The 20,295-nt window shown below is 47.3% G+C and overlaps 2 protein-coding genes across 15 annotated transcripts in view; both read left to right on the top strand.

The window, feature by feature from the left end:
- Positions 1 to 7,042, top strand: part of RNF213 (ring finger protein 213) — a 120,450-nt gene extending 113,408 nt beyond the window's left edge. For 3 of the 4 annotated variants that reach the window (XM_040244773.1, XM_040244771.1, XM_040244772.1), the window contains 6 exons: positions 269 to 470; positions 1,538 to 1,615; positions 2,516 to 2,710; positions 3,141 to 3,230; positions 3,324 to 3,502; positions 5,065 to 7,020. In XM_040244773.1, the coding sequence (XP_040100707.1) occupies positions 269 to 470; positions 1,538 to 1,615; positions 2,516 to 2,710; positions 3,141 to 3,230; positions 3,324 to 3,502; positions 5,065 to 5,218 (898 nt within the window). In that variant the 3' untranslated portion in view covers positions 5,219 to 7,020. Of the gene's footprint in view, positions 1 to 268; positions 471 to 1,537; positions 1,616 to 2,515; positions 2,711 to 3,140; positions 3,231 to 3,323; positions 3,503 to 5,064 lie in introns of all 4 variants that reach the window. The other variant, XM_040244770.1, reaches the window with a different exon arrangement.
- Positions 7,043 to 11,777: 4,735 nt separating this feature from the next.
- The window catches only part of ENDOV (endonuclease V), an 81,033-nt gene continuing 72,515 nt past the window's right edge, over positions 11,778 to 20,295 (top strand). For 7 of the 11 annotated variants that reach the window (XM_040244776.1, XM_040244782.1, XM_040244784.1 and 4 more), the window contains exons 1-4: positions 11,793 to 11,867; positions 12,173 to 12,344; positions 19,332 to 19,466; positions 19,675 to 19,714. In XM_040244776.1, coding sequence (XP_040100710.1) covers positions 11,812 to 11,867; positions 12,173 to 12,344; positions 19,332 to 19,466; positions 19,675 to 19,714 — 403 coding nt within the window. In that variant the 5' untranslated portion in view covers positions 11,793 to 11,811. Of the gene's footprint in view, positions 11,868 to 12,172; positions 12,345 to 19,331; positions 19,467 to 19,674; positions 19,715 to 20,295 lie in introns of all 11 variants that reach the window. The other 4 variants (XM_040244781.1, XM_040244783.1, XM_040244779.1 and 1 more) reach the window with 4 other exon arrangements.

Genomic DNA, 20,295 nt, shown 5'->3' on the forward strand with positions numbered 1-20,295 from the left:
CAAGCCGACAGCAGGGGACGTTCTTTCAGCGCAGGAAGTCGTTTCTGGGGGGAACAAACAGGGAAATAGGGTCACCAGACCTAGAGACAGCAAGCCAGGCTTCAGGTCCTTCTTGAACAGAAACCCCTTTAGCTATGCTCACAAGTGTCACAGATTTGCGTGTCCCTTCACCTGCACAGCCTAAGGCAACATCAGACAGGAACTAGCTCTGCACGGACAGGCCACATGCACCTCACTGGGACCCTAAGCTCTGTCTGTCTGTCCCCAGCTACTCCGTCGATGCCTCTGAGATTGCCGACCTGCACGTCATCAGCTACGAAGTGGAGCGGGACCTGATTCCCCTGATTCTCTCCAACTGTCAATACCACGTGGAGCAGGGCGGGAAGACCTTGCAGGAGTTTGACCTGGAGAAGATCCAGCGCCAGATCATCAGCCGCTTCCTTCAGGGCAAGCCTAGGCTGACCCTCAAGGCAAGGCTGACCTGCTATATTGACGTGGCCCATGTGTCCATGGTCCACTTGTCTGTGGTTTGTGTGTCTGTTTTGCGAAAGTTGCCTCAAGTGTGGCTTTGATCACAGCAGTTTCAGAATGAGGGATCCTCTGGACCCTTCGTCCACTCTCCCAGTATCTGTGACCACACCTGCATTCAGGGCCAACGGCTCTGCAGAATCGTCTGTGCATCCAATCCATACCTCAGTACCCCAAGGGTGACTGCAGGTCTCAGTGGACTTAGTCCAGATTTCTCTGCTGTAGTTAATGGCACCACCAGCCACCCACACTGAACCTCATTGTTTTCCCCCTTTTCCTTTAGTCTGCAAACACAGTCTGTCATCTCTACCATCAGGCGCCTCCGTTTCACCAACCAGCCCGCTGCTCTAGTTCAAAGCATCTGTCCTTAAGCTCCACTGCTGCAGTTGCTCCCAATCAGTCCCTGCCTTCAGGCTCTTTAGCCCACATTTCTAAGATCCAGAAATGCATCTCGCCATCCACTTCCTTGCGTTGAATCCCATGACTGCACAGGCTGGATCACTCTCCCTTCCCTGAATGCAGGCTGCAGTTCTGTGCTTTACCTGCGCTGTGCTTGTTGCTTCCAGGTCCAGTCAAAAGTGTGGTACTTCATTCTGTTTATGCTTCCTCCCCGCCTGCAGTTAGGCGGTGAACTGTTCGAGCTTGAGCCTTAATTCATTCTGCTCTGTCAGCTGAGTGCCCCCTCGCTCTGTCAGCTGAGTGCCCCCTCGCTCACGGTCTGTGCTCAGTGTGCCAGCATGGTGTCCCCGCGACCTGCTTCCCCTGGTGGTTTGTGGGCCACAGGATACCATGTGATAGTGTCTGCTTGGCCATGAGGGGCAGGCTGGGCTCCTCATTGTGTCGTAGGTTACGGGTTAAACACACATCATGAGGCAAAAGGAGCTGCCTGCTTTGCCGGGCGATGCACTGAAATCCTGGGACGACCATTGAGTCAGCTCAGGCATACATTGTCATCTGACGGAAACCTCCACAGTGGATTCCATTTCAGTCTTTTTCTTTCTTACTTTAGGGGTTACCCACTCTGGTATACAGACGTGACTGGAACTATGAGCATCTCTTCATGGACATCAAGAACAAAATGCCACAGGTGATGATCAACCTTATCTGCGTGTGCCTCTGTCTTCCCAGAGTGTTTCCATCCGTGTTAGGACTCTTCCGCCCTCACTCAGGGCATTTGCCGTGAGCACCAAAGAGTTTCAGGGCCTCCCTCTGTTCTGAGCCCCATGATTTTTCTAGAGGGCACACAGGATCACCAGAAGTTTTTTTATTTTTCATAAATCTTTTTAAAGTATTTATCTATTTTGGCTGCCTCGGGTCTTAGTCGCAGCATGCGGGACCATCACCATATCATGAGGGAACTTCCACTGTGGTGCGCAGACTCACTAGTTGTGGCACACAAGATCCTGAGTGTATGCAGTTAGTAGTTGCAGCAGTCAGGCTTAGTTGCTCCGTGGCATGTGGGATCTTAGTTCCCTAACCAGGGGTAAAACCCGCATCCCCTGCATTGCAAGGGGGATTCTTAACCACCAGACCACCAGGGAAGTCCCAGCAGAAGTTTCCTCGCTCAGTATAAACAGATTGAAGTCTTGTGCTTGTAGTTTCTTAGTAATGCTGTCATGACTGTGTATGCTGAGGCAAAAGGTCCAGAGAACGTACTTATTCCTGCTTGTCTGATTTATGTGTGTTGTGCGAATTTGTGGGGGCTGTGTATCTGTGTATGTGTGTATCCATATTCATATCCTCACAAAGTTGATTTGAGCATTCAACGAGTTCATCTCTCTTTCTGTAATATACCTGAATATTGCTACACTTAAGAAGCACCAAGTGCAAAAAAAAAAAAAAAAGAAGCACCAAGTGCAGACTACTGCTATTATTAGAGAGCCTGTCCCATTCTGTGGCCTTGGCAGTGATGAAGATAAGACTCTCACAGGGTAGCGGTGCACAGCATGCCCCAACTGTGGACCCTATCCTGCTTTTGACTTCCTAGTGTTCCCTCCCCAATGTGGCCATCACTGCCATCAGAGGACAACTGCAGTCGTACAGTGACACCTGTGAAGCTCTCTCTGCCATAGAAGTCACACTGGGGTTTCTGAGCACAGCTGGCGGGGATCCAGACATGCACTTAAATGTGTATATCCAAGACATGCTGAAGATGGGCGATCCGACCTCACTGGTTTCAAAGGTAGGTCTCGTGTCTGGCCTCTTCCAAAGGAAATCAGCATTGTCCCCTCTATCGTCTCCCCACTTCCTACTGGGATACCACCCCCTAGAGAGTACCAGTCTAGGCAGCCCTTGAAAAGGAGGAGAGTCGAAAATAACCTCGTTCCCCAGCCAGTCTACAATGTAAACAGAACATGTTGACAGGAGATGCAGAGATGTACTCGGAATGTACAGATTTTGGAAGCATGGGTCTGCTGAGGTGAGCACGCAGACTGTGTGCTGCTGCTGGACCCTGATATGCTGCAGTGGGAGAGGGCTTTCAAAGACATTGCAGAGTTGAGGCAGGAAATTAGTGGACGAAGCAGAGGTGGCCTCCATAGTGAAGGAGGTGGAATCAGTGCAGGGCCAAGTGAAAACAGGACCTCATATTCAAGACTTCTGTTCTCTTTCAGGCCTTAAACAGATGCCAGTTAAAACATACCATTGCCCTCTGGCAGTTCCTCTCTGCCCACAAGTCTGAACAGCTACTTCGCCTGGGAAAAGTGAGTTTGGCCTCTTCCTGTCCACCTGGACTCAGGGAGCCACACATTCCCTTTCCAGGCTTCCATGTATCATTTGTTCTTATTTCATTCCAGGAGCCATTTGGAGAAATCATTCCAAGGTACAAAGCTGATCTCAGCCCTGAAAATGCTAAGCTGCTCAACACCTTCCTAAATCAGATTGGCCTGGATGCTTTCCTCCTGGAGCTTCACGAAATGATGATCTTGAAGCTAAAGAACCCCAAGACTGCAGAGAGTTTCAACCCTGAGTGGAGGTATGGGCTTGCAAGCCTGCCAAGCGAGGCACACATACAACATCCTGCCATGTCTCCTAAGATTTTCCATAGTCATGGAAATTGTTCTTGTCTTACTGCAGAATTTGGTTTCCTGCTGATTTACCATTGTTGTTCAATCACTAAGTCATGTCCAACTTTTTGGCAACCCCATGAATGATAGCCTGCCAGGCTCCTCTGTCCATGGGATGCTCCAGGCAAGATTATTGGAGTTGGTTGTCATTTCCCACTTCCTGACCCAGGGACTGAACCCGCATCTCCTGCATGCAGGCAGATTGTTTACCCTTGAGCCATCAGGAAAGTCTGATTAACCATTATCAACTGCAAAAGTCATATATTCGCATTATGAGTAGTGGTCTTCCTATGTCAGAGAGATGTGCATTTTAACTTTGATAGAAAAAGCTACACCAATGTATAAAGAATACTCAACACTGGATATTATCCATCTTTCATATTTTTAATAATCTAATGGCCCAAAAATGGTATCTCATTTTTGCTTACATTTCCCATTTACTGGTAAGGCTGAAAATATTTACCAGCTATTTGTGTATCTTCCTCCAAACTGCCTCTTGATTATTTTTCTTTTGGACTATTTGTATTTTTCTTAATATTTTATCTGGTATGTTACAAATGTTCTATCTCAGTCTTTAATTTTATGAAGCCAAATCTGAGAGAATTTTCCTATGAGGATTCTAGGAAAATATACCTCTAAGGGTCCTGTCCCAAGGTTATAAAATATTCTCCCGTGTTTTTTCCTTGTGCTTTAATGTGTGGTCTGAGGAAGGGATTTTCACTTTACTGTTTTTCTAAATAGATAAACTCCAGTTTTCCTCATTGACATAGGGCTTCATAATTGCCATTTTCCTCCATTATGCTATGTAGCATATGCCTATTTACATTTGTATTCTTTGAACTTATTTAAGAAATCTTTACTATCCCGGACTTTTTAGTGTAGGGAAAGAATATCTCTTCCTAGAGAATTTATGATCTTTGTTAAACAAATCATGAACTGGACTAGAAGCTTTATTTGAATGGTGAGGCTTTGTTTTTTGTATAGCAGACGTATTATTGGAGTGCTTAGAACCATCTGGCTGGGCCCTTATCAAGGGGAGCTCCTTCCTGTACAGTATGGGCACTCCAGGGTGGGGGCAGCAGGGATGCATGGAGCCCTGACGCCAGGATTCCAGCGCCAGGCCAGTGACTCAGTGGCTCAGCTGCACGCGCTTAGTCACGTCCGACTCTGTGCGACCCCACGGACTGTAGCCCTCCAGGCTCCCCTGTCCATGGAATTCTCCAGGCAAGAATACTGCAGTGGGTTGCCTTGCCCTTCTCCGGGGATCTTCCCAATCCAGGGATTGAACCCAGGTCTCTTGCATTGTAGGCAGATTCTTAACCACTGAGCCAGCAGTTAGTTGTCTTTAAACTAACTCTCAGTATTACCGGCGTTAATGAGCACTTTAGTCCTGTGATGACCTCAAAAACTGACCAGTGATCACATGACTCCTTATGTCACATGACTGTTTAATTGTTCCTTGGTTTTTCAGCCTGAGAGATACACTGGTGAGTTACATGGAGACTAAAGACAGTGAAATTCCTCCTGAAATGGAATCTCAGTTCCCAGAAGAGATACTGCTTTCCAGTTGTGTCGCTGTGTGGAAAATGGCTGCTGAACTGAAACGGAATCGACAAATGAGATAGAATTATTTCCTGTCTCTACAGGGCACTTGGGGAGAGAAGGCTCTTTCTTCCTCACGGGTGGGTGCTTAGAAGGAAAGCTGTGGGCACAGCACTAAATTTGAGACCAAGATGTGCTGTGCTGGCTAACGGCTTCTGGAGAACCAAGCTGTTTCAGGAACATGTGTATATTCAGAAACTTATCTCCTCATATTCTGAATACCATTCATTGGGAGGTGAGAACTGAAGATTACATGCAACTAGAATAAAGCACCATCCTCTAGGAAAGACCAGGAGAGACCAAAAATAGCTTCTCAGCTTCACACATAGAAACCTGTGCCCCAGGTGTCCTAGTCTCTTACTATGCACGTACCCAGCACACCAGGCCCTTCTTCCTCAGACTACTGCATGTTGAGAGGGACAGAAAATAAGGTTATTAATTTTTGCCTTCTTTTCTAGTTTATTCTGCAGTCACAAAAAGGAAGCTGGCTTTTTTCCTTCTTCCATTCCTTTAAATTCAGAGAATTGTACAAATACTTCTAGGTCTCCAGGAAGATACAAATACAAGTCAGGCCATTCTGCGAGTGCCCTGATGCCAAACTAGCCAGCCCTCACCCGTGCCCACAAATGATTCACTGCCAAATTTCAAAGGTCAGAGCCCCAGAGCTTTCATTGTGAAGAGCGCTGGGCCAAGAGTCAAGGATACTGTTAGTGACTTAGTTTCCACATCTACAGAATGAAGGGACTGAAGTCCAGATTTCCTGCCAGTTCTAGTGTTCTAGTAAATTCCAAGTGAAAGGTGATCAGTGTAAAGTTGGATCAAAGGCATGGTTCTGGCGTTTCTGGGGGAAGTTTTGGCTTCTGTAGGATTCTGCTAAATAAACATAAGTTTTTAGCGTGGTCTTGATTTTCCCAAGTGTATGACTACCTGGTCCTTTCTTTGGGTCTCAATCAAGGCACAGAAATGGACTCAGAATATACAACCAGGCAAGTTTCTGATAAAGGAAAAAGAGAATAGTCAACGCACCCCAATCTTGTGCTGCTATTCTCACTGTAAGTCTTGTGTCATTTTTTCAAAATCTACTTGGTGCTTCTGACCTCTCTGGACTAATTCCTGTTCCTGGGTAGCTCGGCACCTGTTAGCCCTGAGACAGCAGTTGTTTACAAGTCAGAAGTAAATGTCTTTCACACACATTGTGAATAAGATGATGACTCAATCAACTTGAAATTGGGCCTACAGAATGGTGAGAGCTAGAAAAATAGAAAATGCTTGCCAAGGACAGCGTAGGCCCTTCAGCACCACTGGAGGGAGCTGTAGAACAATCTGTGCTCCAATTTCATTATTTTAGTTTCTCTTCACTGTGGTTGAGGAAGGGGAGCACCGGGACCTAGGATCTGGTACCATATCCACTTGTATATAGTAACCTATGTTTATCTAATAATTCTATGCAAAGGCACTCTGCGAGGACATCCGTTTCCTAGATTGTGTGTTTAATGGATGTGGGAGTGGGGGAGTTGCTTGTTCATCATTTCAGTTTGCACTTGAAATTCCTTTGACACCTCAGAATTGGGATGGAGCTGGCCAGCCTGTGAAGACCTCCTTTGGGGGGCAGGGGAGAATTTTTTCCCCGCTATTATGAAGGGGTTTTTTTTTAGGGGGGGTGTGTGATGAAGATATGTTGTTTTGTATGTTATGCTTTCAAAGTGTTAACTGTCATTAGCTAACACTATCTTGTTGTTTGTACAGAAATATACTGGTCTAACACAGGCAGATGTAAATTTGGTTATACTTGTCATACCTGTTTCAATAAATTTGCTAAAGAATCCTCTCTGGGGAAGAGACTTTGGGGAATGGTTCCATGTGTTTGTGGAAATGTCCTTTCAGGGGTGTCCAAACCGTGGAAGGTTCTGGACAGAAAACGTGCACTCTGGTTTAGAATGGAACAGGGTAAACTTCCTCTGGACAAAATGACAGCAGAGCTGAGGTGGAGTTTCACACTGCTCCCTGGTTTCCAGGCTCAGGGGCCAAAGCTTCACCCTAGAAGGCTGCCCTCTCATTCCCTGCCTAACAGGATTTTCCGGGAGGATAGCAGAGCTCCAGCCAATGAGGAGTAAGAGCTGACTCTGGCAGGGAGCTGGATTGTGGTTTGGGGAAGCAGCTCCTTGGGAAAAGGAAGTAAAGACACTTGAGAGAGAAACAATAAGGTTCCAGCAGCCCACTTTCATTCAAGTGGCAAAACACTGCTTTAGGGGAAAACTGCATTTTCTCTTCTAAAAAGAAGGGGTTCCTCCAGGAGAGAAGCCATGGTCTGGAACCACAGAAAGAGGAAGTGCTGGTTCACAGATGTGCCGTGTCCCCCGGCTGTGAAGTCCACCCGCCTTCCCTTCCTCCGTAGCTTCCCTCTGACCCTGCCTGACCTTCCCCTCCAGCCTACTCATTCTTGTTTCCATTCATATTCATTTTTCTGGGCTTCACATACTACACAATTCCTTCTGCTTTCGCCCAAACAGAAACAGTCACTAGGATGATGGTGACTTAACCTGAAAATCTTCACAACTGATCACTGTCTTCCTTCTATGACCTTACTATGTGTGTAAATTATTTACCTTTCACTGGTGTCAAGTGGGCCTTAGGAAGCATAACTATGAACAAAGCTAGTGGAGGTGATGGAATTCCAGCTGAGCTATTTCAAATCCTTAAAGATGCTAATAAAGTGCTGCACTCAATATGCCAGCAAATTTGGAAAGCTCCACAGTGGCCACAGGACTGGAAAAAGTCAGTTTTCATTCCAATCCCAACAAAAGGCAATGCCAAAGAATGTTCAAACTACCATACAATTGCGCTCATTTCACATGCTAGCAAGGTAATGCTCAAAATCCTTCAAGCTAGCTTCAGCAGTACATGAACTGAGAACTTCCAGATGTATGAGGTGGATTTAGAAAAGGCAGAGGAATCAGAGATCAAATTGCCAACATTCATTGGATCATAGAAAACGCAAGGGAATTCCAGTAAAACATCTACTTCTGTTTCACTGATTATGTTAAAGCCTTTGACTTTGTGGATTAAAACAAACTGTAAAAAATTCTTAAAAGAGACGGGAATAACAGTCCACCTTACCTGTCTCCTGAGAAACCTGTATGCAGGTCCAAAAGCAAAAGTTAGAACTGGATATGGAACAATGGACTGGTTCAAAATTGGGAGAGAATTGTCAAGGCTGTATATTGTCACCCTGCTTAGTTAACTTACATACAGAGTACATCATGCAAAATGTCAGGCTGGATGAATCACAGGCTGGAATCAAGATTGCCAGGAGAAATATCAGCCACCTCAGATATGCAGATGATACAGCCTTTATGGCAGAAAGTGACAAACTAAAGAGCCTCTTGATGAGAGTGAAAGAGAAGAGTGAAAGAGCTAGCTTAAAACTCAATATTCAAAAGACGAAGATCATGGCATCCTGGGGAAAAAGCTGAAACAGTGACCAATGTTATTTTCTTGGGCTCCAAAGTCACTGTACAAGGTGACTGCACCCATGAAATTAAAAAGACGCTTGCTCCTTGGAAGGAAAGCTATGACAAACCTAGACTAAATATTAAAAAGCAGAGACATTACTATGCCAACAAAGGTCCACATAGTCAAAGCTATGGTTTTTCCAGTAGTCATGTATGGATGTGAGAATTGGACCAAAAAGAAGGCTGAGTGCTGAAGAATTGATGGTTTTGAATTGTGGTGCTGGAGAAGGCTCTTGAGAGTCCCTGGGACGGTAAGGAGATCAAACCAGTCAGTCCTAAACGGAATCAACACTGAATATACATTGGAAGGACTGATGCTGAAGCTCCAATACTTTTACCACCTGATGGGGAAGAGCTGACTCATTGTAAAACACCCTGATGCTGGGAAAGGTTGAGGGCAGGAGGAGAAGGGGACAACAGAGGATGAAGTGGTTGGATGGCATCACCGACTCAATGGACATGAGTTTGAGCAACCTCCTGGAGATAGTGAAGGACAGGGAAGCCCGGAACACTGCAGTCCGTGGGGTCACAGAGAATCAGACATGACTTAGTGACTAAATAACAATGACTAGAGGATTTCATCATGTTTTAACTGAGACAGTCACGAGCTATTTCATTTCCTCCCAGGTTCAGGCAATTCCACTTTGGAAACAAACTTCTACTGACAATCACTGTGAAAAAGGGCCTTGCTCAGTAGGTAAAGCTACCCATGTCCAGCCCCACACAGGGGTACTGCTACGTCTCTTAGTATGTTCTTGCTAGTATGTTCTTGCCAAGTATAAGGTCACTGTATCAGCTGGACCTGGAAAGACAGTAGATGAGGACATATTAATAGAAGAAGAAAGCCTGAGGCCTTGAGCTGAATAACCATCCATCCGTGCCATGATTTGCATTTATATTGCCTTTTGCTTTTTCTAATCCCTCTAGTTATTAATTAGTCCCATGCTCAAACATTATGAATCCCATTTCCAACTGGAAAAACACCAGGAATGTGCCTTCTCCCAAGAAAGCAAATGCTGACAAGATTCACACTTCATCAGACTGAAGTGTATTCTGAGGACAGCAGGGCTGTGCTTCCTTCTGAGGAGCTGGGATTATTTCAGGAAGCCATCTGGGGCAACAGCAGAGAGAAACTGGAGAGGAAAGGGCCCAGCGGGAGCACATGGAAACCACCCCTGTGGCTGCACATCCTATAAAGGCCTGCCTTTAACCCTGCTCCCCTTCCTTTACACCGAGACCCACCTGGGGTGTCCCGCTTTCCCCAGCATTCCCTCCCCATCACCATGCCTGTACCCTGAAGCACGTTAGAACCTCCATCCAGACCACTGCTCTCTCCTCAGCACCCAAAAACTGTCTCCGTCTCCACAGGCCAGTGAATGGCTCCGGATTACTGGATCGAAAGCCCTCTGCATCCTGTCTGCTCTATAACACAAGGCTGATGCAGAGTACAGCCCAGGTGGACCCCAGAGTAATTCCTGGCCCTCCCATTTGCCTGCTCTCTGACCCCAGGCAAGTCACTTGACCTCTTTACCCCTCAGTTTCCCCATCTGTAAAATACCTCTCAGTGCTGTGGTGAGAAATAACAGGGTGTGGCTAAATCACACCACAGGGCCTGGTCTGCTGTGAGCGCTCAGGAAACAGCCCTCATCCCCTCTCCCAGCTGAAAACTCACCCACATCTCCAGGCCCACCAGTGGTCAATGCCATATGAAGCCTTTCCTGAAACTCAGACTCCAGTCCTAGTCTCCTGCATTTTCCTCTTGAGGTTTGTATTCAGATTACTTATCCATATACTTCTCTAGATTCCCCTAGTAGAACATAAACCGCTGGTTAAATCGCTGCACCTCCGCCTATCTGGTCACCTTTCAGTACTTCAAATATACCAATCTCTCTACTGTCTCAGCCCTTTACATGTGCTGTTCTCTTTGCCTGAAATGCTCTCTTGTACTCAACCTTCAGGGCTCCTTTTACCACCAGGTTAAACAGGCTCCCACATTATTTTCATGTCAGCGCTTAACACAACTGCAGTTCTACTATCAGGAAGCTGTAACCTCAGCATCTTGTACACCTAGCACAAAGAGAATGGAATCATTATTCTTTCAACTGACAAGCAGAGGTCAGTCAATGCCCCACAGGTTGTCCCTATTTAGTTTTTCTGCTCACCAAGATCCACCAGGTCAAACTTATGAGTCTGGACCCACTAAGGACTGTGTCCTGTCCTCAAAAAGAGTCACTGAAACTGAGGTCAAGGTACCACGTAAACGGAAGATGCTTGGTGATGGCGTTCAGGACACTACCCCAAAATATGGCACTTTGGTGTATTGATCTTAAGCCAGATAAATTTTAGACAATGGCAGAAGCAGCAAAATCACTCCTGCTTCAATCATTTTCCGCTCCAAATCTCCCAGGTGAAAGGTCCCCTCTCAGGAAGGAGAGGGACATTCTTATCACCAGGGTCGAGAAGGCTGTGTGAGGAAAGCTCGATCTGGTTTCACTATTTACTACGCACAGTCCAAACCTCTCTTATCAGTTCTTCACAAATTCATTGTTTCTTTCTCTAATAGGTATAAAGCTTTAGTTCTGGCCACTTCTTTGGGTCTCCACTCTCTAGTGAAAGGTCCCCTCCCTGTACGTGTAGAAGTGAAAGTCGATCAGTCGTGTCCGACTCTTGGCGACCCCATGGACTATACAGTCCATGGAATTCTCCATGCCAGAATACTGGAGTGTAGCCTTTCCCTTCTCCAGGAGATCTTCCCAACCCAGGTCTCCCGCATTGCAGGCGGATTCTTCACCAGCTAAGCCACAAGGTAAGCAGGTACGCGGAGAAACTCAGTAAAATATGTACACGTGCTTTTCTCCTGCAGATCTGTATTTGTCAGTGTAACTTTCCGATCCCGTTAGAAGCTCGCGGCTACGTCAGAAGGTCAACTCTGATGGCTGGCTGCTGCTCTTCCAGCGCAGCTAATGCCCAGCTAGGCCTCCGGCCACCAGATGGCGGTGTCCAAGAGCCTCAGCAAACGCTACCACGGCGAAGACGCTGGCATAGCGCCTGCGCGCGGCGCTGCGGAAGTGACGCTACAGGAAGGGGGCGCTCCGGACAGCGCCATGGCCGGAAAGGCGGCTGGAAAACCGCCTGAGGAGATCTTGTTGGACTGGAAACGGTAATGAGGCATGGGACGCGAAAGTCCGGGGATTGGAGCGACGTGGTTCCCCGCGGACCTCCGACTTCATAACCCCTGATTTGGGGCCGCAGGGGCCTGGGCCTGCTTTTGGCTTGCGGGCGAAAGGGCTGTAGCTTCCGGGACCGCGTCTGGGTCTCAGGGGAGGGAGGGACTTCGAGACCAGGTGGGTCCCTGGTAGAGCTTGGACTCCCGGGCCTGGAATCCACGTGAGGGCGGCCGCAGCTGGACCGCGGGGTGCGGGGCTTCTGGGCTGGGCGGACCGCTGGACCTTTTTCTACTCTCAGGGAGCAAGCCTCGTTGAAGGCCCGTGTTGTGGACCTGGACACGGAGGCTTGGCAACGGGACCCCGCCTTCTCAGGCCTGCAGAGGGTCGGGGGCGTGGACGTGTCTTTTGTGAAAGACGACAGTGGCAGCGCCTGCGCCTCCCTGGTGGTGCTCAGCTACCCAGAGCTTGAGGTAACCCCTAGGGGACTCTGGCCAGGGGCCGCACCGCTGCGTCCCCGGGTGCATTAGTGAGAGAGGCGGGACTCTGGCGCTTCTCCTCTTGTGGGAGTTCACTAATAAATTGGAAAGCTTTTGAAGAAAAGAGGAGGGGAACAAAAACTGACTTGATTCTGTGACCTAAATCCAAATTAACTCATATCTCCAAGTTTGGCAGTCATCTTTTGCTCCCCATCTCGAACCGACAGCAACATACACTCAAGTTGCCCAAGACGCTAGAAATCTCTGTCTTTCCATACCCCTTAGCTGGTCACACACTAACTACATTTTTTCCACCACCTAAAATCACTGGAGTCTGTCCCCCTTGTCTTTATCGCTGCTGCCCCTTCTTGGCTGTACCACTGTCACCTCTTAAGTAGGTGACAGGCGGAATCTTCCCCGGGTCCTTTCTCCATGCTGCCAACAGAGCAGTTTTCCTAAAAAGCAAATGTGAGCAGTCACCACCTAGTCCAGTTAAAACACTTAAGTGCCCATCCTGTGATCGCATAGTAAATAAAAATAACACTGACAAGGCATAAAGAGATCTCTAGTCTTTCCCATTCTGTTGTTTTCCTCTATTTCTTTGCATTGATCGCTGAAGAAGGCTTTCTTATCTCTTCTTGCTCTTCTTTGGAACTCTGCATTCAGATGCTTATATCTTTCCTTTTCTCCTTTGCTTTTCACCTCTCTTCTTTTCACAGCTATTTGTAAGGCCTCCTCAGGCAGCCATTTTGCTTTTTTGCATTTCTTTTCCATGGGGATGGTCTTGATCCCTGTCTCCTGTACAGTGTCATGAACCTCATTCCATAGTTCATCAGGCACTCTATCAGATCTAGGCTCTTAAATCTATTTCTCACTTCCACTGTATAATCATAAGGGATTTGATTTAGGTCATACCTGAATGGTCTAGCAGTTTTCCCTATTTTCTTCAATTTCAGTCTGAATTTGGTAATAAGGAGTTCATGATCTGAGCCACAGTCAGCTCCTGGTCTTCTTTTTGTTGACTGTATAGAGCTTCTCCATCTTTGGCTGCAAAGAATAGAATCAATCTGATTTTGGTGTTGACCATCTGGTGATGTCCATGTGTAGAGTCTCCTCTTGTGTTGTTGGAAGAGGGTGTTTGCTATGACCAGTGCATTTTCTTGGCAAAACTCTATTAGCCTTTGCCCTGCTTCATTTTGTATTCCAAGGCCAAATTTGCCTGTTACTCCAGGTGTTTCTTGACTTCCTACTTTTGCATTCCAGTCCCCTATAATGAAAAGGACATCTTTTTTGGGTGTTAGTTCTAAAAGGTCTTGTAGGTCTTCATAAAACTGTTCCAACTTCAGCTTCTTCAGCACTACTGGTTGGGGCATAGATTTGGATTACGGTGATATTGAATGGTTTGCCTTGGAGACAAACAGAGATCATTCTGTCGTTTTTGAGATTGCATCCAAGTACTGCATTTCGGACTCTTTTGTTGACCATGATGGCTACTCCATTTCTTCTGAGGGATTCCTGCCCGCACAAGTAGATATAATGGTCATCTGAGTTAAATTCACCCATTCCAGTCCATTTTAGTTCGCTGATTCCTAGAATGTCGACATTCACCCTTGCCGTCTCTTGTTTGACCATTTCCAATTTGTCTTGATTCATGGACCTGACATTCCAGGTTCCTATGCAATATTGTTCTTTACAGCATCGGATCTTGCTTCTATCACCAGTCACATACACAACTGGGTATTGTTTTTGCTTTGGCTCCATCCCTTCATTCTTTCTGGAGTTATTTCTCCACTGATCGCCAGTAGCATATTGGGCACCTACCGACCTGGGGAGTTCCTCTTTTGGTATCCTATCATTTTGCCTTTTCTTACTGTTCATGGGGTTCTCAAGGCAAGAATACTGAAGTGGCTTTCCATTTTGAACTGCGGTGTTGGAGAAGACTCTTGAGAGTCCCTTGGACTGCAAGGAGATCCAACCAGTCCATTCTACAGGAGATCAGCCCTGGGATTTCTTTGGAAGGAGTGATGCTAAAGCTGAAGCTCCAGTACTTTGGCTACCTCATGCAAAGAGTTGACTCATTGGAAAAGACTCTGATGCTGGGAGGGATTGGGGGCAGGAGAAGAAGGGGACGACCGAGGATGAGATGGCTGGATGGCATCACGGACTCGAGGGACGTGAATTTGAGTGAACTCCGGGAGATGGTATGGACAGGAAGGCCTGGCGTGCTGCGATTCATGGGGTCGCAAAGAGTCGGACATGACTGAGCTACTGAACTGAACTGAACAAGGCATAAAGGCTCTTCAGGATCTGACCCCTGCTTAATGTAACTCACAGTAGGTTCACCTCTGGCCACCACCCACGTTCATCACCCACTTCCCATTTTGAAGGACTTCAGCTTCCTCAAGCACTCCATGCTGTATCTGCCTGCCTGACCTTTGCAGTGATGTTTCCTCTCCTGGAATATTTTTCATCTGGCTAACTCCTCCTGATCTCTTAGGTCCTCCAGTAAGCCCCCCACCTCGTCCTACAAAACCAGGAGTTGCTCCCAGGATCCTCTCATTCCTCTTTATCACCTGGGATAGAATTGGCCTGTGTGTCACCTGCACGAGAATATAAACTCCACAGTAGTAGAAACTGTACTCTCTTGCACACCAGTTGTAGCCTTGGCACTTAGCTTGATGCCTGGCACATAGAAGATGCTCAGATAGATATGTGAATAAATGAACAGTGCACCCACCATTCCTTTGGAGTCAACAGCTCAGAAAGCCTTGGCTGAAAAAGAGCTTGACAAAGAAACTTCTGCCCTGCAGCTTCAGCATTTCCCCCTCAGTGCTCCTCTGCCTGCTCCCAAAGCTGCCATCTTCCTGCCTCAGTGTCTTTGCACTTTACTTGAAGAGCTTTTAGTCAAAATTTAGCAGAAATATATTAATACCTGAATCAGAGTTTGGTGAGGAATAATTGAGATCATGCATGGAAAGCAATTAACATAACAGGCATGTGATAAGCCCTCAAAAAGTAAATGCTAAGCTACTGTTAATTCTTAGGACAGCTTCTCATTTTACAATTCAGTTGTTCCCATCGCTCTGTACCTTTCTCTACCTGCAGAATTAATCATCTTATCCTAGGTCTCTTTGTTTTGCATGTGTTCTTACAGTACTTCTCACACTGTATTAAAGTTACTGATTTAAGAGATCCTCTCAGATCTTACAGCCTATTAGCAGAGCACTCTCCCTATTACAGAAGTCAACTCCCCTTCATTGCAGTAATCATTTTGAAGAGTCTCTCCTTCTTGTTTAGTTGCCAAGTCGTATCTGCCTCTTTGCAACCCCATGGACTCTAGCCTGCCAGGTTCCGCTGTCCATGAGATTTCCCAGACAAGAATACTGGAGTGGGTTGCCATTTCCTTCTCTAGGGGATGTTCCCGACCCATCTCAAAGAAAAGAAGTTATTTTTCCCACCGTCTGTAGGTTCTCGAGAGTAGGGTTACACTGTATTTTTTTCAGAACCCCAGCACTTGGATGTAGTCAGCACTTGCCATCCTATGCTATGGGTGCTTAGTCTAAGGAATGCTCTTATAAGAGTCTGGTCCAGTGACTCCCAAATGCCCGTCTATGATTCTGTGCAACGAGAGTCACCTGGAAGTGTGTTTAGAAATAAGATTTCATAGGCAAATCTGTAGAGACAGAAAGTAGTGTTGTGGTTGCCAAGGGCTAGCGATTGAGATGGAGGGTAACTGTTACTGAGTGTAAGAATTATCTAGAAGAAATTTAAAATGTTCTAACGTTAGATTATGGCAATGGTTGAATGACTCTCTAAATACCAGAAATGGTTGAATTATACTCAAGTAATTTTATGGTAGCAAGTTATATCTCAATAAAGTTGTTTAAAAAAAGATTCCCTGGTGCCTCTCCCTTTACTGTTATTTGCTTTTTTTGGACAATCCTTCCTGTGATTCCATAGCAAACCCAGGCTGAGAGTCTCTGTTCTGCCATTCACACAGCCAGAAACTCTTCTCATTGTGCCTGACAAATTGTGGCCTCACACAGAGCCCATTCCATAATTGGAAGAGCATGTTCTTTTCCACATAGAGCTGAAATTTACTTGTTTATTACTTCTGCTTTCTGGTGCGGAGTACAGGACAAACTTTTCCTGCCCTTCTCTGAAAACCCTCCTATTTGAAGACCGTTGTGTATTCTCCTGAGTCTCACTGGGGTGATTCCCAGCTCCTCTTGCTGCTGGCCCTCTGGCCCGCCTGCAGTGAGCAGGGCTCGTTTTTATATCCAGCACCCAGAACTGAATTGAGTACCTCAGGTGCAGTTCAGCCGTTTGATTCATCCATTGGTGAGCCTGATGCCAGCTTAGGTTGAAACTTGCAGATCTGCACAGAGGTTACAGACCGTTCAGATCATGCCCACATGCTAACTACACAATTGATTTTTCCCTGTCCCAGATTTGTAACTTGAGAATGTGCACACATACTGAAAAGTTGAAATAACACATTGAACACCCGTATTCCCTCTAAAGATTCAGCTGGTTTTGCGGTCTTCTCTGTGTGCACACTGAGATTTCAGGAGTGTCTCCCAGAGCTTGTGAGAGCCCCAGCAGACTTGTCCTAGAGTGACACTTTTCTGCATACCGCTGGTGTCGTCATCACACCTTAGAGTGCACAGACATAATACCATCACCCCTTCTGTAGCACGTTTCCCCAGTGGTCCTTAATCTCTAAAATGTGTCCTCTGACCGGTAAGACTTTGACATATTTTATGTTAAGTAATTACTGTTGCCAGCAGATGATGATTGCTGTGGGGATTTTTTTTGTTGGGGGGGCGGGGCGGGGGGGTTCCAGTATGTTGCCTGTTTACTTTTTTTCCACTAAGATACATCTTGAGTTGGCTCTTCCACGTGTTTCCCCAAGTTCTCAGTTGGGTCTTTCAATGTGTGGGGTCAGATCACTTATTTTGGGAACGTTTCTTAGATTGTGCTTTTAAGTGTTAGTTCTATTTATTATTTCAGCTCCACAGTTTTGTTTCTCTTTTTCAATCATACATATGCTGGGTTTTCTAACTTGCCAGGTTTTTTTATGGTTCTGTTTTTATTTCTGCCAGGTTGTGCTCTCTGTTAATTTCCCTCTGATGCACAACTGATTGGGGGCAGCATTTCATCAGCTCAAAAGCGTTGATTGTTGCCTTCTGAGTTCTTGTAGTTTTTGTGTACAGCCTCTCTCTGTTGACTTTTAAGTTATATTTAAAGAGGAAACTCAAGGGCTGGGGGTGTGGGTGGTTCATTGGGTTTCTTAAGTCTTGAACTGTGAAGTGTAGTCATGTTAATAAATGGTGTTCTTTTCTGAAGCAAAGATGGCCAGTGTGTCTTCTGATTCTTTGATACTCTCATTTCCAAAGGAGCTTACATTTCTGTCCTCACTGTCTTCTCCCTGAGTCCCCAGGGCATGTTCCTGGTAAGGTCAGGGCTGACCCCCAGATCTCATTCCATCAGGCTCCCAACCAGTAGGCCCTGCCACACCCCTTACCCTTGCCCTATCCTCACCTGCCTTCCCAGTGCGGGGCCTGGAGCTGGCTCTGTGAGTCTGGGCTGTTTATTTCCACATGTAGGTGCACACTGATGGTTGTACTATGTCGTCTCCTGGTTACGTGGGCATGGGGCCAGGGGAGGTTTATTTCCTCTTCTGTGGATCTCTGGTTTCTGGAACTTATTCAGAGATTCAGACATAAGCAGCCACCATCAGCCTATGGGAACTCAGGCCACACTTGAACTTCCCCTGTGTCCCTGTGAAGAGTCATTCTGTTGCATGGGGTTCAGCACTCCAGCCTGCTGGGGTCACTGGGAATTGAATTCTCCAGTCTGTCATCCACCTGGACCCTGCCCAGTCTAAATCACTGCCAGTTTTATGAGTCTCCTGTGAATCACTGATAAAAATATTGGAAGAACAAGCCCTTCCTCAATACTGTAATTCCTTCACTTGGACATGCCGTTATGACCCAGCTTAGGGGGAGAGGTGAAAGTATGATTTTGAAAGCTGTCACCAAGAGATCGGGGTGGGGGTGGCTAGTAACAATCCAGGACATCCGAGGTTTCTGGAGAAGTGTGCTTAGTGGGAAACATTCTCCACCTCAAGCGGGTCTGGCTCTGATGAAAACTCAAGGTTAAAGGACTTAGGGCTGCCGTCCTGTGCTCTGAGCAGGCCCTTTACCATTCTAATGAAGTGGGAACAGGAGCCCCTCTTCCATGCTGTGGTAGGACTGAGTCTGAAGAACAGTCTGCCAGAACATGTGAAAACGATGGTCCCCAGCAGGTCTGCCTCAGACCTCTGGCCCCTACTCCTCCCAGCATCAGCCAGGCCTTTTAGCACATCTCCGGGGGTAACCCCCTTTCTCTCTCTGGGGTTATTTGCAATTGCAACCTCAGAATTTTTCCTTTTGGACTCTCCAGTCTCTTAAGGATCTAGTTCTCTTCCAGACTGCCTCTCAGATCATGCCTGTCCTTTGTCTGAAATATTTGCACTCTCTTCATAAAGCAAGAGTTGCCCTTCTTGCTGTGTAGCCTCTATGAAGACCTGGCCTTTTCTTCCCTGAGGCTCCATCTCAGATAGGAGATGCTGGCATCCTTATTCACAGGTGCTTCTTGTGCTTGGTCTTCTGTGTGCCTCCAGACGGGCTGGCAGCAGGGTGAGCAGGAAGACAGCAGCTCTGACTTACAAAGGAGGCAGCCTGAGGAGGGCCTGGTACAGACCAGGTGTGGCCAGTGCCTTTGAAATGGCAGCATTTGAATCCCCACAACCCACCTGTAGGGTGGATCATGTGTCCCCAGATACTGAGGAAGGGAAGGGGGGACTTGAGGGTGCACCTGGGAGACAGAAGGAGTGATGAGGATTGACAGATGAGGGCTGAGGGTGGGCAGGGGGAGGTGGCCGGGGCCGAGCATGCCTGGTGACCGGGTGCCTGGTGACCGGATGCCTGGTGGCAGGTGCTGTATGAGGACTGCCGAATGGTTACCCTGACAGCCCCCTATGTTTCGGGCTTCCTGGCCTTCCGAGAGTTGCCTTTCCTGGTGGACGCAGTGCAGCAGCTTCGGCAGAGGGAACCCCGCCTCATGCCCCAGGCAAGTACCTCACTGGGCTGGAGGGAAGGCCCTCCTCAGACCTTGCCCCATTGCAGGGAGAGGTTCCATGAACTTCCTGGAGAAGTGCTTTTGCCTCAAGAGGGATAAGACCTAAAGAACTGGGTCCCTCCTCTTGCTCTGGGATGCCCCAGCCTGATAGACGTGAGGTGCTTCAGCTGACTGTGACTTTCCCCTGTGGCTCTTCCAGGTCCTTTTTGTGGATGGAAATGGGGTGCTGCACCACCGAGGTAATCCTACTCCCAAGACGGCCCAGGATGGTTGTAGGAGAGGGACCTGAAGGGAGCAGTCGCCTGCACCAGGCCATGGGCCCTCCGCCCCCTAGCCTGGCCCTGCAACTCCTGGTTTTGCTTTCCTTGTCAAGACCCCCTAGTAAAGAGCCCCTGCTTCTCTCCACCCCTACCTCTTTCCTGCTTGTCCCCACTACGTGTGCTGGCCCAGCTCAGGCACCACCACCCAGTTTGGACACAGTGCTACCAAAAGTCGTAGACCTTGAGCTCAGCTGGGGCTTCCTTGGTGGCTCAGGTGGTGAAGAATCTGCCTGCAGTGCAAGAGACCTGGGTTTGATCTCTGGGTTGGGAAGATCTCCTGGAGAAGGGAATGTCAACCCACTCCAGTATTCTTGCCTGGAGAATTCCATGGACTGAGGAGCCTGGCGGGCTGCAGTCCATGAAGTTGCAAAGAGTCAGACACAACTGAGCTACTAACACTTTCACTTTTACCACTTTGAGCTCAGCTAGCCTGTCCCACTGGCGACCTGCCCTGTGTCCTAGGCAGACCCTTGCCTGAAACCAAGCAGGAACGGACACAT

The sequence above is a fragment of the Oryx dammah genome, unplaced genomic scaffold (genome assembly GCF_014754425.2).
Source record: "Oryx dammah isolate SB20612 unplaced genomic scaffold, SCBI_Odam_1.1 HiC_scaffold_8, whole genome shotgun sequence".
In the NCBI taxonomy this organism is placed as follows: domain Eukaryota; kingdom Metazoa; phylum Chordata; class Mammalia; order Artiodactyla; family Bovidae; genus Oryx; species Oryx dammah.